Raw genomic sequence first — 24250 nt, forward strand, 5'->3', positions numbered from 1 at the left:
AATGCTTCTAAATGGAAGGTTTAGCACCTGGGGAGTAGAAATCTAAGACACTTATAAGTACAGGGGAGAGGAATTAAAAGTGTTTCAGGATGAAAAGGACTTTGGGATTATGTATCAGTTATGAAATTTACCATGCAGTGTAAACAGGTAGTTAGGAAAGCACATGCAGTTCTGTTTATGATTTATATAACTTATAGACAGAAGGATGTAATTTCCTTCCATATAAGATGATGCTACTTATATTTCTTTAGCTCTGGAGGCCACACCTAAAGAAAGGCAAAGCTAGAGATGGTTCAAAGGAGGGTGACCAGAGTGGTGTGGGATGCTAATCAATTCCTGTATGAAGAACAGCTTAGCATGTGTGGTCTGCAAGGCTTGACAATGAGACATTTTTTGAGAGAGGGACCTAATTGAAATAATTACATCCCCAAGTGGAGAGGTTGGCTAAATTGAAAGCAGAATTGGACAGTCATTTTTTTTTTTTTTTGGAGCTTGGGAAAGTATGAGCAATTAGAATTTTTTTGGTTGGGCAGCAGATGCAATTGCATCATTTTAATCATTGTAATACTAATAGTAATACTAACTTCATTCATTCACTTTCATCCAAAAATAAAACTTCATCTTCGTGACTAGAAATAAAATAATTCAAATTAATTACCTAACAAAAAGTTATTTTAGTATAGACACATGAAGTATATTTTCTTTTTATTTTGAAATGCATCAGAATGTCAAAATGTATATGAGTGCTAATTGTTGGTGGAACAATTCACAGAACACTTGGGAAATGCTTGTGATACAGTGTTCTGCAGAACCCCTGGCTGAAAAACACTATTCTAAACAGTTGGGAGTAAAAGGCAGGAAAAGTTCTGGATTGGATAATTTGATAGTATGATATTGGTTTGGACAATTGATGTGTCAGATAATTCATATTTGGTTAATCAAAATCCTATTGTATAATTAATGTTGAATGAAATTAGCATCATAAATTATTACATCAGACTTGGCATTCTCTTTTAATTATATAACTGTTTCTCTCATTAAAAGTTTTACCTTAACTGTCACTTATTTAACCAAGCATAATTTTTTATTTCATAATTTTATTATGTAACTAATGATTTAACTTCTTTGTTTTTTTGTCTGTCCATATAATAGGTGTTCCTCCTGGAATAGCTAATCTTCCTAATTTAGAAATTCTGAATCTCTTCAATAATCACATTGAGGTATAGTATTATTTTACTTCCAATTAATTATAACACCCACTTTTCATAATTGCTGTATATTCATGTAATAATTTCATTCTTGCTGGCATATGTAAATTATGCATCAGAAAGTAACGTGATTATTTGTTGTTACATTATAGGAGAGATTGCTTCTACAGGGATGGGATACAGAAAGGGTGCAAGAATTTTTGCTGATGCTGTCGAGGCAGTGTTAGGTGGGTCGGAAAACTGCTAGTTGGGGGGGATACAAGGACTAATAGATTAACAGTAGCCACTGGCAGAGGTGGAAGTGATTCTTGCACTGCTTCTATTGAAATGAGCAGAAACCTGAAAAACAAGATGCAGGATATTTCAGAGACTGCTGGGAGTCATTGCGGTACAAGTAAACACATGGGTTGTGTTAGGGTAGCTAAGAATAGAAACAGGTGCATGTATACCTGCGTGTACACCAATGCTAGGAGTTTGGTAAATAAATTTGATGAATTTGAGGTATTGCTCAAAACATCAAAGGCAGATATTGTTGGGATATCAGAGATGTGGTGTCACACAGATATAAGTAATGCAGAACTGGAATTTGGGGAATACAATGTGTATAGAAAGGATAGACAGGAGGGGAGGAGGGGTTATGCTATTAGTTAAGAAACATATAAAGTCCAAGGAAGTGAAGCCAGTCGACATCGATGGACAGGGCAGTGTCGAGTCAGTTTGGTGCGACATAAGCATAGGGAAATCAAAATTGAGAGTAGGAGTGTGCTATAGGCCTAATGACTCTGATGAGTATAATAAGATATTGTACAGGGAAATAGAGTGGGCCAGTAAATCAGAGAGTCTTATAATGGGGGATTTTAATTTCCCAGATATTGACTGGAATTTGTGGGTTGGGCACTCGCACACTAGCAAGGCTTTTGTGGATTTATTGGATGATTGTTTTCTACATCAGCATGTTCGTGAGGCAACAAGAGGGAGCAATACTCTTGATCTGATTATCAGTAGTGATTCTTCATGCATTAAGAATCTGCAGATAAATGAACCACTAGGTGGCAGTGATCACAGTGTGTTGAAGTGGGATTTACTCAAGGAGGTAACTACCATCAGAGGTAAAGGGAAGGGTTTTTGTTTTCGTAAAGGCGACTATGATGGTCTGAGACAGTATTTAAATTCTATACAGTGGGACCAACTGATGATGTTACCAACAGCAAACTCAAAATGGGAAGCATTCAAGGAACTAATCTTGGAGGCTACCAGGCTTTACATACCAACTAAGAAATATTGTTCAAGGTTTAGGCCTAAATGGTTGTCACATGAACTAATGAGACATGTGGCAGAGAAGAAAAATGCATGGGATACATACAAATTAATGGGTGACATGGAAGCCTATGATAGATATAAGTTGGTCTGTAACCAAGTCACAAAGGAGATTAGGCAGGCAAAGGCAGACTACGAAAAATCCTTGGCAAAGGATGCAAAGAAAAACAGAAAAGAGTTCTTTACATATTTAAACTCAAGAAGGAAAGGGATGAATCAGATTGGTCCACTGGATATTGATGGTTCAACAGTTGAGGATCCTGCTCAGGTGGCTAACAATCTAAACGAGTATTTTGCCTCTACATTCGCGCATGAGGAGTTATTCAGGAAGGAGAATGATGTAGGTAAAGTAAACATTGGCAGTGAGCTGGATGATTTTGTAATAACTGAGAGGAAAGTGGAGGAGAGATTGTTGAGGATTAACATAAAAAAGGCACCTGTGGTGGATGGGATCTATCCAGTTATATTAAAGGAGGCAGCAAAGGAAGTAAGCAAACCCCTAGCCATAATTATGAGAGCTTCTTTGGACTCAGGGGAGGTACCCATAGACTGGAGATGTGCAAATGTGACCCCAATTCACAAAGGAGGATCAAAGGCTGACACAAGTAATTATAGACCTGTTAGTTTAACTTCTGTTCCAGGTAAATTAATGGAGGCACTGGTTAAAGAAGCACTGCAGGATCATCTAGACAAGAATTCAGTTATAGCTCAGACGCAGCATGGTTTTGTTAAGGGCAGGTCTTGCCTGACCAATTTGATTGGATACTATGATGTAGTCACAAAAGAACTGGATGCAGGGAATAACTTTGATATTATATATTTGGATCTTAGAAAGGCTTTTGATACTGTTGCACATGGAAGACTGCTGCACAAATTGGAGCAGTGTGGCATTGGAGGCAAATTACTGCTATGGATAAGGGGATGGTTGAGTGGCAGAAGACAGAGAGTGGTAATCAATGGACACTGCTCAACGTGGACTAATGTTATTAGTGGAGTTCCTCAGGGTTCAGTGTTGGGTCCGTTGTTGTTTTCAGTGTTTATGAATGATATTGATGATGGGATATCAAGTTTAATGTCCAAGTTTGCAGATGATACAAAGGTTGGCAGGGTTGTTAAGGACACTACTGATGCTATGCTGCTGCAACAGGATCTGGAAAGGTTGAACAGATGGGCTGAGAGGTGGCAAATGAAGTTTAACATTGACAAATGTAAAGTACTACATATGGGAAACAGTAACCCCAGAGTAACGTATCAACTCTGCGGTACTACACTGACAGTGGTGGAGAATGAAAAGGACCTGGGGGTAATTGTGCAGGCAGATATGAAGTTCTCTGAGCAGTGCAGACGAGCTGCAAGAGTAGCTCATGGTGTCTTGTCAATGATATACAGGAATGTTTCTAGCAGGGATAAGGAGGTGATTATTCCCTTGTATAAGGCAATGGTTAGGCCACATCTTGAGTACTGTATACAGGTCTGGAGGCCTCATTTCAAGAAGCATGTAGAGCTGCTGGAACGGGTACAGAGAAGGTCAACAAGATTAGTGAATGGAACAAAAGGTTGCTCTTACGAAGAAAGGCTTAAGTTTTGCAAATTACAGAGTCTGGAGACTAGGCACCGGCGAGGTGATCTGATAGAGGTGTATAAGGCTTTGAATGGTTTGAGCATGCTCAATGCCAATGGGATTCTTCATCTTGCTCAGAATAATCACCTCAGAGGGCATAAATTCAAATTGAGGAAGGACGGATGTCGGATAGATGTGCGGAAATTTGCGTTTGGCCAGCGGGTGGTTGGTTGGTGGAACTGACTTCCATCACTTGTTGTTGAAGTTGATAGCCTAAACAAATTTAAAGCTCAACTGGACAGGTATTTCGAACGAACGGAGGGGTGAAATGGGAGTGGTGTGTGTTTTTTTTTTTTTTTTTTTTTTTTTTTGGCTGATGCTGAATAAGCTTGCTTTCTTGCATCATATGCCTCTACTAATGCTAATGCTAATATTAGCTTTGTTTAATGACCTTATTAGGAATGTGTTATTATTAGGATTACTCAGTTGATGGGAACATGAATGTATAAAAGGAGTGAAATAGTATGATGTAACAGGCTGAGAGAGAGAGAGATGCAGTAAATTAGAACTTTAAAAAAATTTATACCTTGTTTCTACTTCAAATCATGCAGTTTTTACTGATTATTTAAGTGAAATTAATGCACTGAAACATGGATCTTCTAATAAGTATCCTATCCTTTATCAAATCAGATCTCAGACAGAGTCAAGAAACTAATCTTTTTCTGGAACCCAGCACATTCTAGGATCCTACAGAATGAATGTGCTGATGAGATTGCCAAAAACCCAAGAGACACTGACTTGACCCATATTCCAGTTCCCTCACGACTAATTGATCTGCCATACATGGTGCATATCACATACAATGGAAGCAAGTATAGTACATTTCTAAAAATAATAAACCAGTGCAAATCAGAAATGATTCACAATTTGGTAGCTTTAGCTTCCACTCAAGCCCAGTAGGAAGAAATTGTCCTCACAAGAGTATGTATACTTCTCTTATACATCCATCTTACACATTACTTATCAATTGGAAATGGTTCACTTTGATACCCATGGTGTACTTATTATTCAGAGATAGCACATGTGCCTTTGCTATCTGTGAGAGAGGAAGAGAGCTTATTGACTGCTCACAGTATCAGCAGGACAAACTGAACTTTCTTTTCTCTTGAATTTATAGGAACTGACAAATTTCAGCATATCATTGAAAACAAAGCCAACGTTCTCAATTATTATTGAACTTTCTAAAAATAATATATTTATTTACTGATTCCTGATACCAAATATATCATTTTGTTTGTTATATTGGAACACTGAGGAATTATTGTTCTTCCCTACCAAACCGATAGTTATATTATAATGTAGGCTGGCCTGTGCATAATTAGCTAGTTATTGTTTGACATCTTTTTTTTTTTGGCTGATGCTGTATAAGCTTGCATTATTGCATCATTTACCGCTGCTACTACTGCTATCTGTCTTCATCATTTTGAGGTTGATTTTCAGTGTATGAGGCATAGGCTTAGCCTGATTTTGACACATTGAAGTTTAAAATATGTACATTTATAATTCCTCCAAAAATTCTTCCTTTGTTCATCTGTTTTATTAATTAAGAAGAAACATTTATTAATTAAATAATAAGATTCCTTATTTTATTCTTGTCTAACAAACTATTGTAGGTTGCTGCAAATCACAGATACATTATATGTTCCTGCCTGTAGGTGGTAGATGGTATCGTGTGGAGATTCCTTTGTGTGCTGACACCCAGTGTTAGCTGGAAACTAGTGACTTCCACAGAATATATGTGTGTAGGAAGAGGTGAAGCAGTCATTTTTTTTTTTTTTTTTTTCTGTAATTAAAGTGTACCACACCATTGGAAATAAACCTGGAGTTTGTCTGTGTATGGTATTAGCATCATGGTAGTGTTAATGCATTAGGAAGTGATATAGCAGATGACAGCAGAAGTTAGTTTTATCCACCTCATCCCAGAACATTAATAATTGCAGCAGTATGGACAGACAAATATTCGACTTAAGCAGTTGGAGCAGACACTTAATCTTTCACATGGCATTGTATGGAATATCATTTATGAGTGTTGAACTGTGTGCAATGTGTAGGAGATGGGTGCCCAAACAGTTGATACACAATCACAAGATAGCATGCTTGGCAGTATCAATTTCATGCATAATTTTTGCAACAATACACAAAGGGGCTTAGATTTTTTGGTTGAATAATAATTAGGGTGAGACATGGATATTTTGCTAATTTTCTGAAGTTAAAGTAAACTCCAAATGATGGAAACATCCCAGTTCTTTTGCAAGGAAGAAGTTCAAGATGACACTAGGTGTAGTGAAGGTGAGGGCAACCATCTCTTGGGATGTATGTGGTGAAGGTGATGGCAACCATTTCTTGAGATGTACACAAATTGATTTTGATGGATGTAATCCATGTGGTAAGACAGCTGTATATCACACCATATTGAATTGACTGAAGAATGCCATTCAATCTGCGAGACTTCTCCACCTTTTCTTACATTTGAAGAGCAGTGCCTCCTATTGGTTTAAGGAGGTTTCAGCAGGATTCATCATTCTGCTGCCATGACTTTGATGATTTGATTGATTGTTGAGATAAGTGCCTGGATAAGCATGGAGACTATGTTGAAAAACAACCATAGATGCACCTCTATTTATCGTTTGCTTGCTTGGATGTAACCCATTTGTAATAAAACAGGTAGAAAACTTTGAATTCATCTTGTACAGCTTCAGAGATTGAAGTCAGAAATGAACCAAAAATGGTTTATATTGGCTTTAACTTTATATCTGTTTCCATATGCATTTTGTGGATTGTCATGTGACCGTTGCCAATTTCTTTGCATATCAGTATTTTCAAATCAACTATATTAGCATATCTGTGAATACTATATAAAGGAAATTATTTTAAACTGTCACTTATAAAGTGTTGTTATTTATTATTATTATTTTTTTCCTATCTAGGATTTACCAACTTCTATTTCATCAATACCAAAATTGAAAATCTTAAATCTTGGGTACGTATGTTTGTATATCTCTATCTCTTTTTAATGCTAAAATATAAAAATATATCTGAAAAAATTGCATTTATGTACTGGTCATTTATTTGACTATTTTCAAAGAAACACCTTTGTTCAGTGCACTATTTTGTTTAGTGAATCATTGGACAAAATGGTGCACTGGACAAGGGTTTCTTTCTTGTACTTCCTCTCCAGTTTGAGGGTTTGTACAGTATATGCACCTTTAAACATTATGCTTTCATTGTACTTCACATTTTAATAGAAAGTTATTAACCATTCAGAAACACAATTTAAACATAATGGTATATGTTCATGCTTCTATATATACTTGTTTCACAGAACTTATATTACATACTTTATAAGACACAACAGTCTCTTTTCAAGTATATTAATTATAATAAAAATAATAAACAAACTTACTGAAGTGATATAGTTGTACTTTTATATAAGTAAAATTAGGAAAAGATTAATATAGCACCACAAGGGAAGATCTCTCTTTCTCAGGATTAACAATTTATATATACAGAGTGATTCACTACCAGTGCAACAAACTTGCAGGAGGTGTACGGGGCACAAAGATGAATCGGAATCACATAGCATTGCAGGGTCCGAAATGCCTTCGTCATGTGGTAGAGGACGTTGAATGGGAGGTCGCATGAACAGCGATCCCGCTGGAAGTCAGCATTTGCGAACCGGTTCCCGAGGCAGTAGGATGGACGAGTATTCAAACATTGAACTGGCCGACATGCACCTCGCGTATGGAGCTGTGAACTGTAACAGGCGCACTGCTCTGCGCTTGTACCTGGAACGTTTCCCGCACAGGCGTGCTCCTCATCATACGATTTTCACACGTGTGCACAAAAGGTTACGTGAGACTGGTTGTTTCACAAGAGGTACCATGAATCAAGAGCAAACGACGAGGACGCCAGACAATGAGGAGAATGTCCTACGTCTTGCAGAAGGCAATCCGAGTACGAGTACTCGATTGATAGGCTAACGATTGGGTATTTCCCAATCCACTGTATGGAGGATACTGTCAACAAACCAAATGAGTTCATACCATCTGCAACGCGTCCAATCATTGCAGCCTGCGGATTATCCACTCCAGAGGACTTTTGCTACTTGGTTTCTTCAACAGAAACGGTTCACAAATGCTGACTTCCAGCAGGATTGCTGTTCATGCGACCTCCCGTTCAATGTCCTCTACCGCATGACGAAGGCATTTTGGACCCTGCAATGCTATGTGATTCCGATTCATCTTTGTGCCCCCTACACCTCCTGCAAGTTTGTCGCACTGGTAGTGAATCACCCTGTATATATATATATATAAATGCTAGTAGGTTATGCTTTTAATGTGGAGAGAACGTTTTGATGGCTGGCCCTCGTTAACGATGTTATAATATAATATTTTTGACTTTTTGTTGCAGGTTTGAATTGTGTTATTTTATGACTGCCTTTCTATGTTATCTAACCTGTTGGTCGATTACACTACCTGCTGTTCTCTCCACATTAAAAGCATAACCTACTAGCATTTATATATATATAACAAAAAATATTCCAGACAAGTTTTACCATATAATATTAATTGCCATCAAATTATATCAGCCTGAGAGATACCATTTGATGTGGTTGTTTTTTGCCGATCTTTTTAACCCCTTTACTGTAAAAAAAAAAAAAAAAATGTATCTTTGCACCTCTCTACTTGATTGTGCCCCCTAGTTTACACATCTGCTCATTTGTTGTTTTATTTTTAGCACAAATTTTATACAGCATTTTTAAACAATTAATACCTGATAATAAAATTTTTTTTAAATGAAATAGCAGCCATAAAGCTTCTAATGATGGAATATTTTAAACACCCTGTCTGACTGAAAAAAAATAACAAAACATCAAAAATTTTCAAAAACGAATAACTACTGCCAAATTGAATAAGCATAGTGTATTTTTACAGTACTAAAAGAGTACTGATCAGGAACAACAATTAATCACAAAGAAAGTTTCCCCATTACTTCAATATATGTTATGAAAATGTTCAAATGTTCAGGTATTATGAAATATTGTGCAGGATTGATAAGAAGATATATATACTGTTGTTCAAAACTTAAATTACAGCCATATTATTTTTTATCTTCTAAATGTAATTGCATAAATTTTTATGTGAATTTTGATGTTCCAATATAATTTGACACATTAAATCTAAATATTATATCAGAATACAAATTTAGCTACTGAAACATGCAAATCAGTGGATTATAAAATTGTATATTGCAGTTTATTAGTCTTTGAAATTAAAATATCTTCATTACAGTTTTTCCTTTTCAGAATGAATAGACTTTCTACTCTTCCAAGGGGATTTGGTGCATTTCCTCAGTTAGAGGTTCTAGATCTTACTTATAATAATCTAAATGAGACAAGCCTTCCAGGAAATTTTTTCATGATAGGTAATATTTAGTATAATAGTAAATATTTCATCTTATCGAACAGTTTTAAGAAACTTGTTTGAAACTCTATCTTGAAACATACTGATAATTGAAAGGGCTTTATTTTCATCCCTGATTTCCCAGTAGTGTGGATGTAAAGTCTTGAAACTAACAAGTAATGGGTTATGGATTGGGCTGAGCTTTTTCAATTGAGAATGGTTTTCAGTGCAATGTACATTTTTGAAATTAGGTGTCAACACCCCTTCATTCATGAGATAATCCAGTTTGTAGTTTATGGTGGGCCTTAAGATGTGGCAGAGTAGATACAGTACTGCTATTCAGATTTGTACAGTGACAGATGTAAATTTTTTTTCTGTTCAAAATAAAAAAAATAGGTGTAATTATCCTTTTTTAAGTTCAATTTTTAGTTTTATTTATTTGTCATAAAACAATTGGTATTGTGCTAACATCACAAAGAATTTGAATACAGACAAAATGACTTATTATTATTATTTTACATGTACTTCTTACATGCAGTACATGTAAGAAGTATAGGCACAATAAAAAAAAAGCTTTTCGTAATTGGGAAAAGTAAGCATCCACGTGTGTTCAGAGGGACAAAATACCTACCAGTTGAATATAAGAGCAACATGAATGATATCTCAAATTTTCGTTGACTTTCTGAAGGAATGGGACAAAGAATTATCGCATCAGTGAAAAAATTGTGCTTACCTTAGATAACTGTACAGCTCATCTAAATGTACTCTTGAACAACAATAACACTTGTATTTCTTCCAGCAAATACAGCATCTATAGTGCAACCTTTGGATTAAGGAATCATAAAGGTTTTCAAAACATTGTGCAGCAGTGCAATGTAATGCAGTGAAATATTATTGCACAAATTGAAGAAAGTAATGATAAGGACATAACAAAAAGAATTAATTTATTAGATACAGTGTGTATGCTGGCTAGTGCTTGGGATTTCATTTCCAAACAAACAATCAAAAACTGTTTTCATAAAGCCAGATTTATCAAGTGAGGTGCTGTAATAAATATTAAAGAAAGTAGTGCAGTGTCAACAGAGTATAGCAGTAATTCATTTAATATTACACCAAATTTTGACAATTGGGTAAAAATCAATGAAAATCTTCTGACAACAGGTGATCTGTTAGTAAAGAATATATTTGATGTAATTATACCAGATAAACCTTGACACTGAAGAAAATAAATTCTGATAACAAAGATATTGAGGTCCAGAGAGTTATGGTAACAACCAGAGAAATTAGGAAATATTTTGAACTGTTACGGAGGCCATTAGAACTTTGAACTGTTACAGAGGGCACTAGAGAGAGAAAAGTGATGATTACAAATTATTGTATAAATATTTGTAAAAAAATGTATTAATAAATTTTGTAATAAATTTTTGCAATAAATTTATTGTAGAAATTTCAGTATAATACTGAAATCAGCTAATATATGTTTATGTTGTAGTTATGTATGTAGAGTATTATATATAGTGTACTGGATAATAAATAAAGTTGGTAAGATAAACAACTTTTTATATTTCATCAAAAAAAAATCTCTCCGTTTAATGTTATCAATTTTTATAAACCAAAGACAATCACAATAATCAGCACCCACTGTAATAATAATCATAATAAACAAAATAATTTAAAGGGGGTGCACAATAACCCAATGGTTACGATGTTGGCCCGCCCACTGGCGAACCTGGACTTGAGTCTTGCCCTGGTGATAAGCAGGATTGCAAAGTCTCTTTATTGGACCCACCTCACCAACATTGAAGTGATAGCCAAGGTTGGAAATGGTACCATCTGGTGCTTTTCCTAACATTCACCACTGGATGCAAGCTGAACTGAACAGGTCCACCTCCATAGCCAGATGAAGATGCCATGTAAAAGCATTGAGTGTGATGCAGGATAAAGTCACTCGCATTCAGGCCCTAGGCAGAGGGGGTCAGTTTGAAAAGTTGTTGACAGTCTCCTAGGGAAATAAGTGAAGCAATTGGTGCTGTCCACCATATGACTATCACAAGGAAGGAGCAAAACTATCCAGCCTAATCAACTGGAAGTGCTTCCAGTGTGATTTCACTAGTGACAACCCAGAATGAGAAGAAACTCTAATGCAGGAAGTGGTACATTGAGATGATGTGTTCATCATGTGAACATACTATGAAGTAACCATGTTGGAGACTAATAGGACAGTGTACAGGACCAAATTATACAAGTGGTCAGAATGATTCCCAACAATTCAGGTCACTGAACAGTAAATAGCCAACCAGAGATGGGCCATCGTCATGAAGGACCTGATAATTCCTGCAATCTGGAAAAAATGAAACAAGATGGGAGTGGCCAGCTACAAAAATGAACAAATAATATGGAAAACACTGAACCAGAACTAGACAAGGAAGAGCAAGAAGTACAAAGTCTCTTTATTACTTTAGTACCTGGAGCAGCCAGAGTGGGAACAGATGAGATTATGATATCCAAAATAGAAGATAAGTGGAAGAAGACTAGCAGAATTTGAGGGAATAGACCACAAAAGACCTACACCATACTGAAGCAGAGGCACAATAAAATCCAATCCTGTAGAAAGTCACAAACCACCTCATTTGATGAATAATACCAGATTACTTCAACAACAATGAAGTGAAACATCAACAGAAGAGAAACCAGAGACCAGCAGAACAAGAAATGCAAAAACAAGGATTCACCAAACATGGGAAAGGTTTCATCAGAAAATAGAAGAGCTGAGAGTCAAAATAAGCCAGCTTCAGCTCCATAATAACAGGGAAATAGAAGCAAATAGCTGATCAGAAAAGTGAAGAGCATCCTCAATAAAGACAACACCCACAGCAAACACGAGACCAAGAATCAGAGGATAGAAGAATATCTAGACACCCTGAAGCAGAACCTTCTTACACTCAGCAAGAGACTACACTGATACATGAGAGAGCACCCAGAGAAAATAAACAACCAGATCTTCAATGAAATTTGAAGAGGAGCATCAGACAAGAGGAGGAGGAGGGTAGTAGACCACCCGACCAGAAGGTGAAGGAGGAGTTTTGGGGCAACTTATAGAGCAATGAAGTTAGACATAATGCTCCAGATAGACCTAGAATGCAAGAAAACTAAGGACACACAGGAGATGGTAGAATGGAAGATTAATGAGGAAGAAGTACAACAGAAAATCAGGAGGTCTCACAATTGGTAAACCCCAGAAATAGACAACATCCACAAGTATGCTGGTACAAGAAGTTCAACACATATAAAAGTATCTAGTGGAGCAGTTCACCTGGATGATAAGGCACCCTGAGATGACTGCAGAGTATCTGACTCAAGGAATCACATGCCTGAAAGTAGCCAAATGGGCAGGAGCAGCAGTGCGTAGCACACACTTCTTGATTAGACTGGGGTTCGAGCCCGTGCCCACCAAATACGGAGGTTGGGGAAAGGTCAGGGAATGACCACCACATATCCCCGGAGCAATATGGCCTTAGTTGCTAATGCTCCTAAAAACCAAATACAGTGGTACCTCGGGTCACGAACGCCTCTAGTCACGAACAAATCAGCCCATGAACATAATTTCTGAACAAATTTTGACTTGACCCGCGAACAATGCCTCGGCGGACGAACGCACAAACATGGCTTTGGCACCATGTTTTCGGCTCGCGAACAGCATCAGTTGTATTCAGGTTTGCACGCTGTGAACATTGTTTGTAGTTGCGTTGTTCTTGATACAATTTTTTTTTTGCTTTTTGCATTAAATTAACCCTCATTATAGCTCCCAAGAAAGTGAAAAGTGTTAGTGACAGTGGTGTAAAGAAGCCTAAGCGTAATGCAGTAGAAATGAAGAAGGAAATAATAACTAAACATGAGAATGGTGTTCGTGTTTCTAATCTCGCCAAGCAGTACGACATGGCTATGCCGACTGGGCTAGCCTGGTGGGTAAAGCGCCTGCCTGGCAACCCAAAGGTCGCGGGTTCGAATCCCGCCTCGGGCTTGGATCAAAGTACTGCAAAAAACCTTGGGAGGTACACTATGGCCACAGAAGCCGATGCGCCAATAACTACCAAAAAAAAAAAACGACATGGCTAGATATCCACGATCTGTACTATCTTAAAGAACAAAGATGCGCTAAAGACGGCTGACGTGGCTAAAGGAGTGACTATGTTAACGAAGCAAAGGTCTCAAGTGTTAGAAGAAGTAGAAAAATTATTGTTAGTTTGGATTAATGAAAAGCAGCTTGCTGGAGATAGTGTTAGCGAGGCCCTAATATGCGAGAAGGCTTTACTTTTGCATGATTTAGTGGAAAACACGCCGAATACAAGTGATGCTAGTTTAAAGCAAGTAGATGCGAATTTAAAGCAAGTAGAGGCTGGTTCGAGAAGTTTCGTCAATGAACTGGAATTCATAGTGTTGTTAGGCTTGGAGAGGCAGCTAGTTCAGACAAAAAAGCAGCAGATGCCTATGTGGAGGAATTTGCAAACTTTATCAACTCTGAAGGTTACGTACTGCATCAAGTTTTTAATTGCGATGAAATGGGACTTTTTTGGAAAAAAAATGCCAAGAAGGACCTACATAACCCAAGAGGAAAAGTCACTGCCTGGCCACAAACCAATGAAGGACAGGCTTACACTTTTATTGTGCGCTAATGCAAGTGGGGATTGTAAGATTAAGCCTCTTTTAGTTTACCACTCTGAAAAGCCGCACACTTTTAAATGCAATAAAGTGCTAAAGGGTAAACTTCCGGTATTGTGGAGAGCGAATAGCAAGGCTTGGGTAACAAGATTACTTTTTATGGAGTGGTTGACTGAAGTTTTTATGCCAACTGTCAAGAAATGTCAAATGTTTTTATGCCAACTGTCAAGAACTTGAGGAAAATAATTTGCCCATTAAGTGTCTGCTGGTTATGGACAACACTCCTGCCCATCCTCCAAGTATGGAAGAAGACCTTGATGTTGAATACGACTTCATAAAAGTCAAATTTCTGTCTCCTAACACCACTCCTCTCATCCAGCCCATGGACCAGCAAGTAATTTCCAACTTCAAGAAGTTATATACAGAGGCTCTTTTTTCCAGGTGTTTCCAGGTGACCAACGACATGAATTTGACCCTGCGTGATTTTTGGAAGGATCACTTCCATATCCTCCACTGCATAAACCTCATTGACAAGGCATGGAACGATGTCTCTAACCGCACGTTTCAATCTGCCTGGAGGAGACTTTGGCCAGGTTGTGTGCCTGATAGAGACTTCGAAGAGACAGATGTAACTCTAGTAAACAAGATTGTGACCATTGGCAAGAGTTTGGGCTTGCTGGTCAATGAGGAAGATGTGGTGGAGCTGGTGGAGGACCACAGACGAGAACTCAACACAGAAGAACTTGTTGAGTTGCAATGTGAACAGATGAAAGTTATGCAGGAGGAGCACTCAGGAGAGGAGGAGGAAGAGGTGGTACATGTTTCAAGTGCTGAGATCAAAGAAATTTGTAGCAAGTGGAGTGAAGTGCAGGTTTTCATTGAGAAGCATCACCCTAACAAAACTGTGACCAGCAGAGCAGTGGACATTTTAAATGACAATGCAATGTCCCATTTTCGGAAAAATATCCAACAAAGAAAAAGACAAATGTCTCTGGATCGTTATTTTGTGAAAACACCAGCCACCGAGCCAGCAATCGAACCACTTCCCAGGATACAAACAAGAGGAAAAAAACCAGAAATGCCCGACGTTATTATGGAATGGGACTCTCCTTCGAAGGAGTAGCCTTCCTCCTCCTCCTCCTCTACCATCTACCTGTGCCAGCAACTATCAACCACAAAGGTAAAGTTATACTGTATATTTTATATTATATATTTTTGCCACACATAAATCCATAAAAAAGTCAAAAAACAATATGTTTCTGGGGCGGGCGAACGGATTAATTGGATTTGCATTAATTTCAATGGGAAAAATTGTTTCGGTTCGCAAACGGAGTCAAAGAACGAATTAAGTTTGTGACCCGAGGTACCACTGTAACTAACAAACAAACCTACCTGAAAGACAAAGATATCAAAAACCCCAGCAAAGTACAGATCATCTGTCTCCAAACAATAAACAAGATTTTGCATAGCCAAGAAGATATCAGACCACTTAGAGAGCCAGAATATCATGGTTGAACAACAGATGGGATACAGGAAGACAAGTAAAGGGTGTAAGGAACAATTGACCATTGATGTGGCAGCTATGGAGAGCAGGCCTACAAGCACCACAACCTGTACATAGCCTACATTGACTACCCCGAGGCCTATAGCTGGCTGACAGGAATGCTGAATATCTACAAAGTCAACCGTGACAGTAACAGACTTCCAGAAGCAACCATGGCAAAATGGAGGACCACTGTCAAGGTCAAGAACATCATGATCGCAACTCCAACCAATCCCTATCAGGAGAGGAATCTTCTAGGGAGATTCCCCAAGCCCAATGTGGTTCTATCTAGCACTCAGTCTGCTGTCCACCATGCTTAATACCAGCAAACACAGATATACCCTTAAAGGAGAAGGAACCTGTACAACCTCTCCCATCTGATGTATGTGAGTGACATCAAGCTCTATGACAACCAAGAAGCAACTCTTAACAGCTACTCCAGATCACCAAAGAGTTCAGAACTGACATCAAGATTGAATTTGGACTAGACAAATGCAAGACCTGTGGATTGTATCAGAGAAAACCAGTCAGACCAAACTACGAGATGAAGACTGATAAGAAGATCAAAGCCATGACAGAGGGATAGATCTACAAGTATTTTGGGATGATTCAACCTGAACATCTAGAACACAAGGAGATCAGGGCCTGCCTGACCGAGAAATACCATCACAGACTCAGAAGCCTACTAAAAGCAAAGCTCAGCACAGGGAACGCAGTCAAAGCCGTAAATGTACATTGGTACCAGTACTAATGTACGTTTACGTACATTAGTACTAGTACATATAAACCATATAGCACAAATAAACCCATGTTCTGTTTACAACCTAAATTGTCCTTTAGGTTGTAAACAGAACATGGGTTTATTTGAAGAAATTAATAGCACATTCTCTACTTTTGTTGGTAATTGCTGTTTCGGTGCATTGAGGAAGACTTTCAATTTCTGATAGAAAGTTTGTGATACTGTGCTCAACAAATTAAAGAATTTGTGAGCCATTAATGAAGAGGGCTGTGCCCTAATTTTGCATTCCAGTTCATCACAAAGACATGCAGCTAGATTAAGGTCAGAGCTGAGAGCTCTGTGTTGACCACTGGAATGTTCTAATGTTCTCCTGAAACTAATCATTCACAGTTCTTGCTCTGTGACATGATACAATGTTGCATTGCAGTATATAAGAGTGACATCCATAAAATTACCAGAATGTAGAATACACAAAATTGTCCAGAACATCAGTGGAGGAAACAGTATTAATGATTACTTGAATGTATACTTGAAAAATAATGTAAATTTAAGCAGTGGTATTTGTGCCAGAATGTATATGCAGAATTAACTTCATATGTCTTAAAAAAAATTAATAAAATTGCAGTTCTTAAAAACTTGCTTAATTTTCTAGAAACCCTTCGAGCATTGTATCTTGGAGATAATGACTTTGAATTTGTGCCTCCAGAAGTTGGACAACTCAAAAATCTTCAGATTGTAAGTATTTAAAATATAATTAGGAAATTGTTACTTTTTTGATAAAATTACACATTTATACAGTACAGTACCTAAATTGTCCTTTAGGTTGTAAACAGAACATGGGTTTATTTGAAGAAATTAATAGCACATTCTCTACTTTTGTTGGTAATTGCTGTTTCGGTGCATTGAGGAAGACTTTCAATTTCTGATAGAAAGTTTGTGATACTGTGCTCAACAAATTAAAGAATTTGTGAGCCATTAATGAAGAGGGCTGTGCCCTAATTTTGCATTCCAGTTCATCACAAAGACATGCAGCTAGATTAAGGTCAGAGCTGAGAGCTCTGTGTTGACCACTGGAATGTTCTAATGTTCTCCTGAAACTAATCATTCACAGTTCTTGCTCTGTGACATGATACAATGTTGCATTGCAGTATATAAGAGTGACATCCATAAAATTACCAGAATGTAGAATACACAAAATTGTCCAGAACATCAGTGGAGGAAACAGTATTAATGATTAGTGGACCTAGTCCATCCACAAGAAACTCCAGACTGTACCCCCCCCACTTCCCAAGTTTACATTTGGAACTGCATACTTATGAAGTAGGTGTTCTCCAGACATCCTTCATACTCAGAAACATACATCAGACTGATTAGCATGACTTGTCACTCCTCAGACTGATTTTCAGTGATTTACATCCCAGGTGTGGGTATACTTGCAGTATACCAAAATTCATGTCATGCAGCTCCCTATATGTCATGAAAAAAGTTACAGGTTGCCTGTGACCACACAAGATTCCAAACTCAGATCCTCTAGAGTTTGATGGCTAGGTAATATAAATAGCCATCTCAAGGTGTGCTACTCCTGTTATTCAGTATTTTGGATAACCTTTTTTGTTTTTTGGGTTACCTCTTGACTTCTATTTTCTGCACATGTTGCAATTGCCTGAGCATTGAACAGCCCCAAACAATATCCAACTGTCATCCCTCTCTGAAACTACATTAGCTCTTTTCTGTGTGCTCATTATTCACTGTAGAAGTTGAATTGAATTCTGGTAATAACTGATCACTTCTATAGGCCAAAATATTTGCATATTTCATATCCACACACAATTTCCTGCACAATTTCCTGAGCATTGAACAGCCACCCAAACAATATCCAACTTCATCCCTCTCTGAAACTACATTAGCTCTTTCTGTGTGCTTATTATTCACTGTAGAAGTTGAATTGAATTCTGGTAATAACTGATCACTTCTATAGGCCAAAATATTTGCATATTTCATATCCACACACAATTTCCTGCAATTTGAGAGGTATTCCATAATTTTTGGTAGGAATACATGTGTACAATACATATATGAGGTGTGGGTAGAAAGTTCCAGGAATGACTTTATAAACAAGTTAAAATTGAATTTGCCAAATAATTGTTATTGCCTCTTTCAGAAATAGTGTCCTTGATGCTCTGCACGAAGCCATTTTCTTCTGTCATGATTGGAAATCCTCATTTCCAGAATACCTTAAATAGTCAGTAAATAATTTTTTTTTCTGATAACAACATTTACTGCTCTTACTAAAAATATTATTTCTGAAATTTCTGATATTGATTTTTGTGCCCTCAGTGTAAAGAGATACATTTTGGATTTCCTCCAAATGCAGTGTGAAATAGTGTTTTCTGTTACTATTTTTGATAAGAAAACAAAGAAAATAATTGGTAAGTTCAATTTTAACTTATAAAGTCATTCCAGGAATTTTCTGTCATACCGTGTGTGTGTGTGTGTGTGTGTTGCCATTTTATTAGGTACACCTACCTAGTAGTGTGTTGAGCCTCCTTTAGCCTTCAAAACAGCCTGAATTTGTCTAGGCATGGATTGAACAAGATGCTGAAAACATTGTGCAGGAATGGAGTACCATGCAGACATGAGTGTGTTACACAGTTCCTTGAGATTTGACGGAGGTGTAGGCCTGCAGTGAACAGCCCTTTCCAACCCATCCCAAATATGTTCAATACGATTGAGGTCCGTGGACTGAGCGGGCCACTGCAGCAAAGAAAAGTCATTGTCATGTTCCTGAAACCATTCCATAGTGATTCGGGCTTTGTGCACTGGTGCATTATCCTGCTGGAAGTAACCATCTGACTGAGGATAAACGGTCAACATGAATGGATGTTTAGGTACAATGTGGCATTCAGATGTGAATCTATGGTTATCAATGGACCCAACATGTGCCAAGAAAACATTACCCACCCTATAACACTGCCCCCACCATCTTGCACAGTAGTCATCAGACCTGATGGGTCCATGGATTCATGTTGTTTTCACCAAATTCTGAGCCTTCCATCAACATGATGCACCAGGAACTTCCACTCGTCAGACCAAGCAACTGTTTTCCAATCCTTGATAGTCCAGTGCTGGTGTTGCTGTGCCCACAGGAGGCATGCTCTCTTGTTCTTCATTGATTACAAAGGCACACGATGTGGCCATCGGCTGTTGTAACCCATTCGAGACAAAGTGCTACTAGTGGTCCGTTGCGATATTTTGTTCTGCACACCAAAGTTGTATTCTGATGTGATGTTCAACATTGTGGCCCGTCTGTTTGTTTGCACAATTCTAGCCATCTTCCTTTGACCTCTCTCATCAACAAGCGATTTTCTTCCACAGAAGTGCCGCCGAGAGGATGTTTTCTGTTTGTTGCACTATTCTCGATAACCCTTGAAACAGTGGTGCGTGAAAAGTTCAGGAAAACTGCCATTTCAGAGATGCTTTGTCCAGCATGTCTTGCACCTACTACCATGCCACGTTCGAAGTCCGTTAGATCACTCCTTTTCCCTATTCTTGCTAGGGTTTGTACACTTAACTGATACTAGAAAGGTTGTTCTGCTACATTTATATCTACAACTGTAGTTATGTGACTTGCAACGTTGTGGGACAAACCATTTGTGTGCACAGCAGAGGTGTACCTAATGAAGTGGCAGCACAGTATCTCAAGGCCTTGACTAATTCAGTGCTTATTCTAAGCAACCGAGAAAACATTATAGAGATATGATGAATAAGCTGCAGTGCCATTAAAATACAGTCAGACCTCTCTTTAACAAACTTCCATATAGCGAAATTTTCTATATAGAGAACTTTTTTGATTTTCCCTTGGTCATTACATTGAAAATAGTTTCTGTATAACGAAGAAAATTTCCATATAACGAACTGATTTCAAGAGACCTGAGTACACATTGTTCGCACCTCAGGTCTTTAGGCAATGAAGCTGATGCTGTAGAAAGCATGAATTAAGAGCTGAAAGGATTAAGCATTAATCCCTTTAGCTTTTAACAGCTAAAGGCTTTAATTCCACGAATTAAGAGCTAAAACATTTTACAATTTAATGGTGCCTGTAAAACCCTACAGCAGGAAACTGGCCACCACAGCACAGGATAGAAAAAAAATGGAAGTTTGGGAGAGGCCTTTGCCCAGCAGTGGGTCACCAATGGCTAAAAAGAAGTAAAACCTATACAACTTATACACTACTATGCTGAGAAGTCCCACTGGTCAGCCGTTCACAGCCATTGGGAAAGATTAAGACATATTCCTGACATGGGCATTGGCTCTGGTCAACCTATTTTCATAAGCATCCTATTACAGAATTAGGAGAGTGATTTTCCTTTATCCCAGAAATTCATCTTTTGGTTTGAAGTGAGTCATCCACACTTTCACTAAATTCACCTGTCTCTGTTTACATGGTAGCTACAAGTGGTCTTTAATTTCAGCTTTCTTTTAATTGCTGTGCAAGTAACCTTACAGTGTCTAAGAGGGAATTCTTGAGTGTAGTGTGAAAAAGTGAAAGTGCTTAATAGTGTAGATCGCAGTGTTAAAAAAAAAAAGAAGAAGAAATATCTTTAAAATTTGATATCCCTGCCAGTAGTATGTCAACCATTCTGAAAACCCTGTTTCGATTCTCAAACTGTTTGAGGAAACAGGACCCAGTTGGAAGTGTGCAAAATTATACCTTTGAGAAAATGTAGATGAAGTTGATTCAAGACCAAAACATGCTGATATAAGCTATTCTCTAATTCTCTGATATCAGGGATATCGGAGAATTAGAGAACAGCTCTGAGTATTATTGGCTCTGAGAATAGCCCAGAGTATTAATAAAAGAAAAGCCTATGGAGTATGCATCTTTTCTGTGGCACAAAACACTCCAACCCAGTTCTGGTTGGCTGGACAAATTTAAAGAGCGTCATGACTTGCTCGAAAAAGTTATTACTGATGAAAGTGAAGTTGCAATCGAAGAAGACTATACCCATTGGGAAAAAAACAATTTTGAAAAAAATTATGGACGACTACCAGTCCAAAGACATATTCAACATTGAAGAAACACGTCTATTTTTTAAATGTTTGCTTAACAAGACACTGACTTTTAAAGGTGATAAATGTTTAGGCAGTAAAAACAGTAAGGAAAGAATTACACTCTTGTTTGCAAATATGGCTGGCAATGAAAAACTGAAGCTTTTGGTAATAAGCAAAGTAAATAACCTCGATGTTTCAAAGGAATGAAATCTTTAGAGTTGGACTACAACAAAAAACCTTGAATGACAAGCAAAACTTTTTGGCAGTGGATTTTAAATTTTGATAAAAAGATGATGGAAGAAAACAGAAAAATCGCTTTGATTGTCGATAACTGCCCATCTTCACTCGGTTATTTCGAAATTTACAAGTGTGAATCTTGTTTTCTTCCCTCCGAATACCTCGTCTAAACTGCATCCAATGAACCAAAGCATTATCAAAAATTTTAAAATGCACTACCAAAGGCACATACTGAAAAAAATTATACTGAGAGTAGAAACCAACCAATCTGTTCTGGATTTGCGGATGTGCACATCAGAGTTGGCAAAAGTGTGGAGTCAAGATGTGATGGAAACAACGATTAAGAATTGTTTTGCAAAAGCAGGTTTTGCTAAAACACTAATTAACAACGATGAGAGGGGTGAACTGCTACAAGACATTGAACAATCTTGGGAAGAGCTCCAAGCTAGATTTGATCAGTGGAGAATAATAATGTCATAGTAGCTGAATATCCAAGTGACTCCAACATTTTGGAGCATATTTAAAGAACTAGTGACAATATCGACGATGAGTTGGATGAAAATGAGGGCAATATTAAACCTTCCAAACAAATGGTCCCTCTGTCTCAGCCCTCTCCTCATATGCTGTGTGGAAATCAATAAAGAGATGGTGCAGATCTACATTATATTCACAGCACTTCTCCATGATCTGTCTGAAGGTGGAAATATGGTCAACAGTTGACCTCCCTGTATGGAACCCACTTTGATATTCACCAACTTCTGCTAGTCTTGATATTCTTCTAGTCAGGATGAGGGATAAAATCTTTTATGTTGCACTAAGTAGGGCAATCCGTCTGTAGTTTTCACACATTAGTTTATCTCCCTTCTTGTGGATTGGGATGATTACTTCTGCCTTCCAGTCATTTGGGAATTGTTCTCTTTCCCATATGTCTGATATAAGCTGATGTAATTTTTGGATCAGTTTCTCGCCGCCTGCCTTTATGAGTTCTGCTGGGATGTTACTTCTCCTGCTGCTTTGTTATTTTTAGCCCTTTGGACTGCATCCCACACCTCTTCTATTGTTGGGCCCAGGATACTTTCAACATTATCAGTTTATTCTTTCTCTTCTACAGTTTTTTCTGGGTGTGCCTGTTCTTTATTAAGTAAGGAATTAAAATTGTCTCTCCAAACTTCTGTGAACTCTGCTACTCCCTCCCTACTATTTTTCCTTTCTTAGTCTTACACAAGTTAAAGCATGGCTGGTAAACTTTTTTTATGTTTCCTTCTTCTTTATAGAATTTCCTGATCTGCCCTCTGTCGTATTGTTCTTGCATTTTTTCTATTCTTTTCTTTTCCCATTCTCTTTTCTTTTGTCTACATACTAACTGTGCTTCAGCTCTTTTAATCCTGTTATCCTCAGTACTCTTTCTTGTTCCTCTGTGTAACATTTTCTTGCCCAGCTTGGCTTCATTCTTCCAGGATCTTCTCACAGTCCTGATTGAACCAGTCATTTCTCTCTTTTTTGTTCCACTCCAAGTGCCTCTTCTGCTGCTACACTTAGTGCTTCCTTAATATCTTCCCATTTTTTATTGATGAGCTGACCATCCTGTGGTTGGTGTTTCTCCAGTTGTTCTTTGACTTTCATTCTAAATCTTTCTCTAGTATCTTCCTCTTCTTTAAGCTTATAAGTTAGATAATAATACAGTATTATCTAACAGAAATAGATGGTTTTTTTTTTGTTGTTTCCTAATCAGAAGCATTTTTCCAAATCATGCTCTTTTTTTTTTTGCAATCTGTGAAATAGTTTACCTCTGTGTTTTTATAAAAGTTACAATAGTCAGAACTTGAAGTTTTATATCTTCAGTTTCTTTGTCTTCATCTCAGTTTTGCTAATCCATTTAATTCCTCACTTCACCAGCAAAGTCATCATCTATTAAAGTTTATGAGGTGATTACATTGTCATCAACCATACCATAAGCATCTGAATCTTATTGATTTAAACCCAAGTGATTTGCTTTGCAAATCTATTCTGACAAGGCGTGGTATCAATTTCAACAGAATCAGTACTAAATCTTGTGTAATGAAAAACATTATAGATGGTCTTCTCAGATACTCCACTCCATGCCTTTTCTGCTTTTTCTGTTGAATCTAGTAATGTTTTTTTGGGAACAATGATATCCATGTGTGGGCGAAGATTTTATGGCTCCAGCAAATGGATAAGTTTTTGTTAAATTTTTGCCATTTTATTGACTTAATTGGCATACTAATTTATTTTCTAGAAGTAGCTTTATAGTCCTAGTCACGCTACTTAGTTTATTTTGAATTCAGATAGAGATTTTGTAGGTTACTACTTAGTATCCGTAGAACCTTGTACCATTCGAAACTTGCCGCCATTGTTATAGTATATTAGATTGATACGGAATAGTGTAACATATATCTTGAACTTGATAGCGTAAGGTACAATGTAAAACTAGATAGCGTAAGGTACAATGTA

At 37.5% G+C, this 24250-nt stretch overlaps 1 protein-coding gene across 1 annotated transcript in view; it reads left to right on the top strand.

Annotated features, from left to right (window-relative positions):
- The window catches only part of LOC150075254 (ras suppressor protein 1-like), a 57361-nt gene that overhangs the window by 11929 nt on the left and 21182 nt on the right, over positions 1-24250 (top strand). The window contains exons 3-6 of the mRNA XM_090389061.1: positions 1153-1220; positions 7074-7126; positions 9452-9570; positions 17142-17224. Coding sequence (XP_090245187.1) covers positions 1153-1220; positions 7074-7126; positions 9452-9570; positions 17142-17224 — 323 coding nt within the window. The remainder of the gene's footprint in view (positions 1-1152; positions 1221-7073; positions 7127-9451; positions 9571-17141; positions 17225-24250) is intronic.

The sequence above is a fragment of the Mastigoproctus giganteus genome, chromosome 14 (genome assembly GCF_048544385.1).
Source record: "Mastigoproctus giganteus isolate SK-2022 chromosome 14, ASM4854438v1, whole genome shotgun sequence".
Classification (NCBI taxonomy): Eukaryota; Metazoa; Arthropoda; class Arachnida; order Uropygi; family Thelyphonidae; genus Mastigoproctus; species Mastigoproctus giganteus.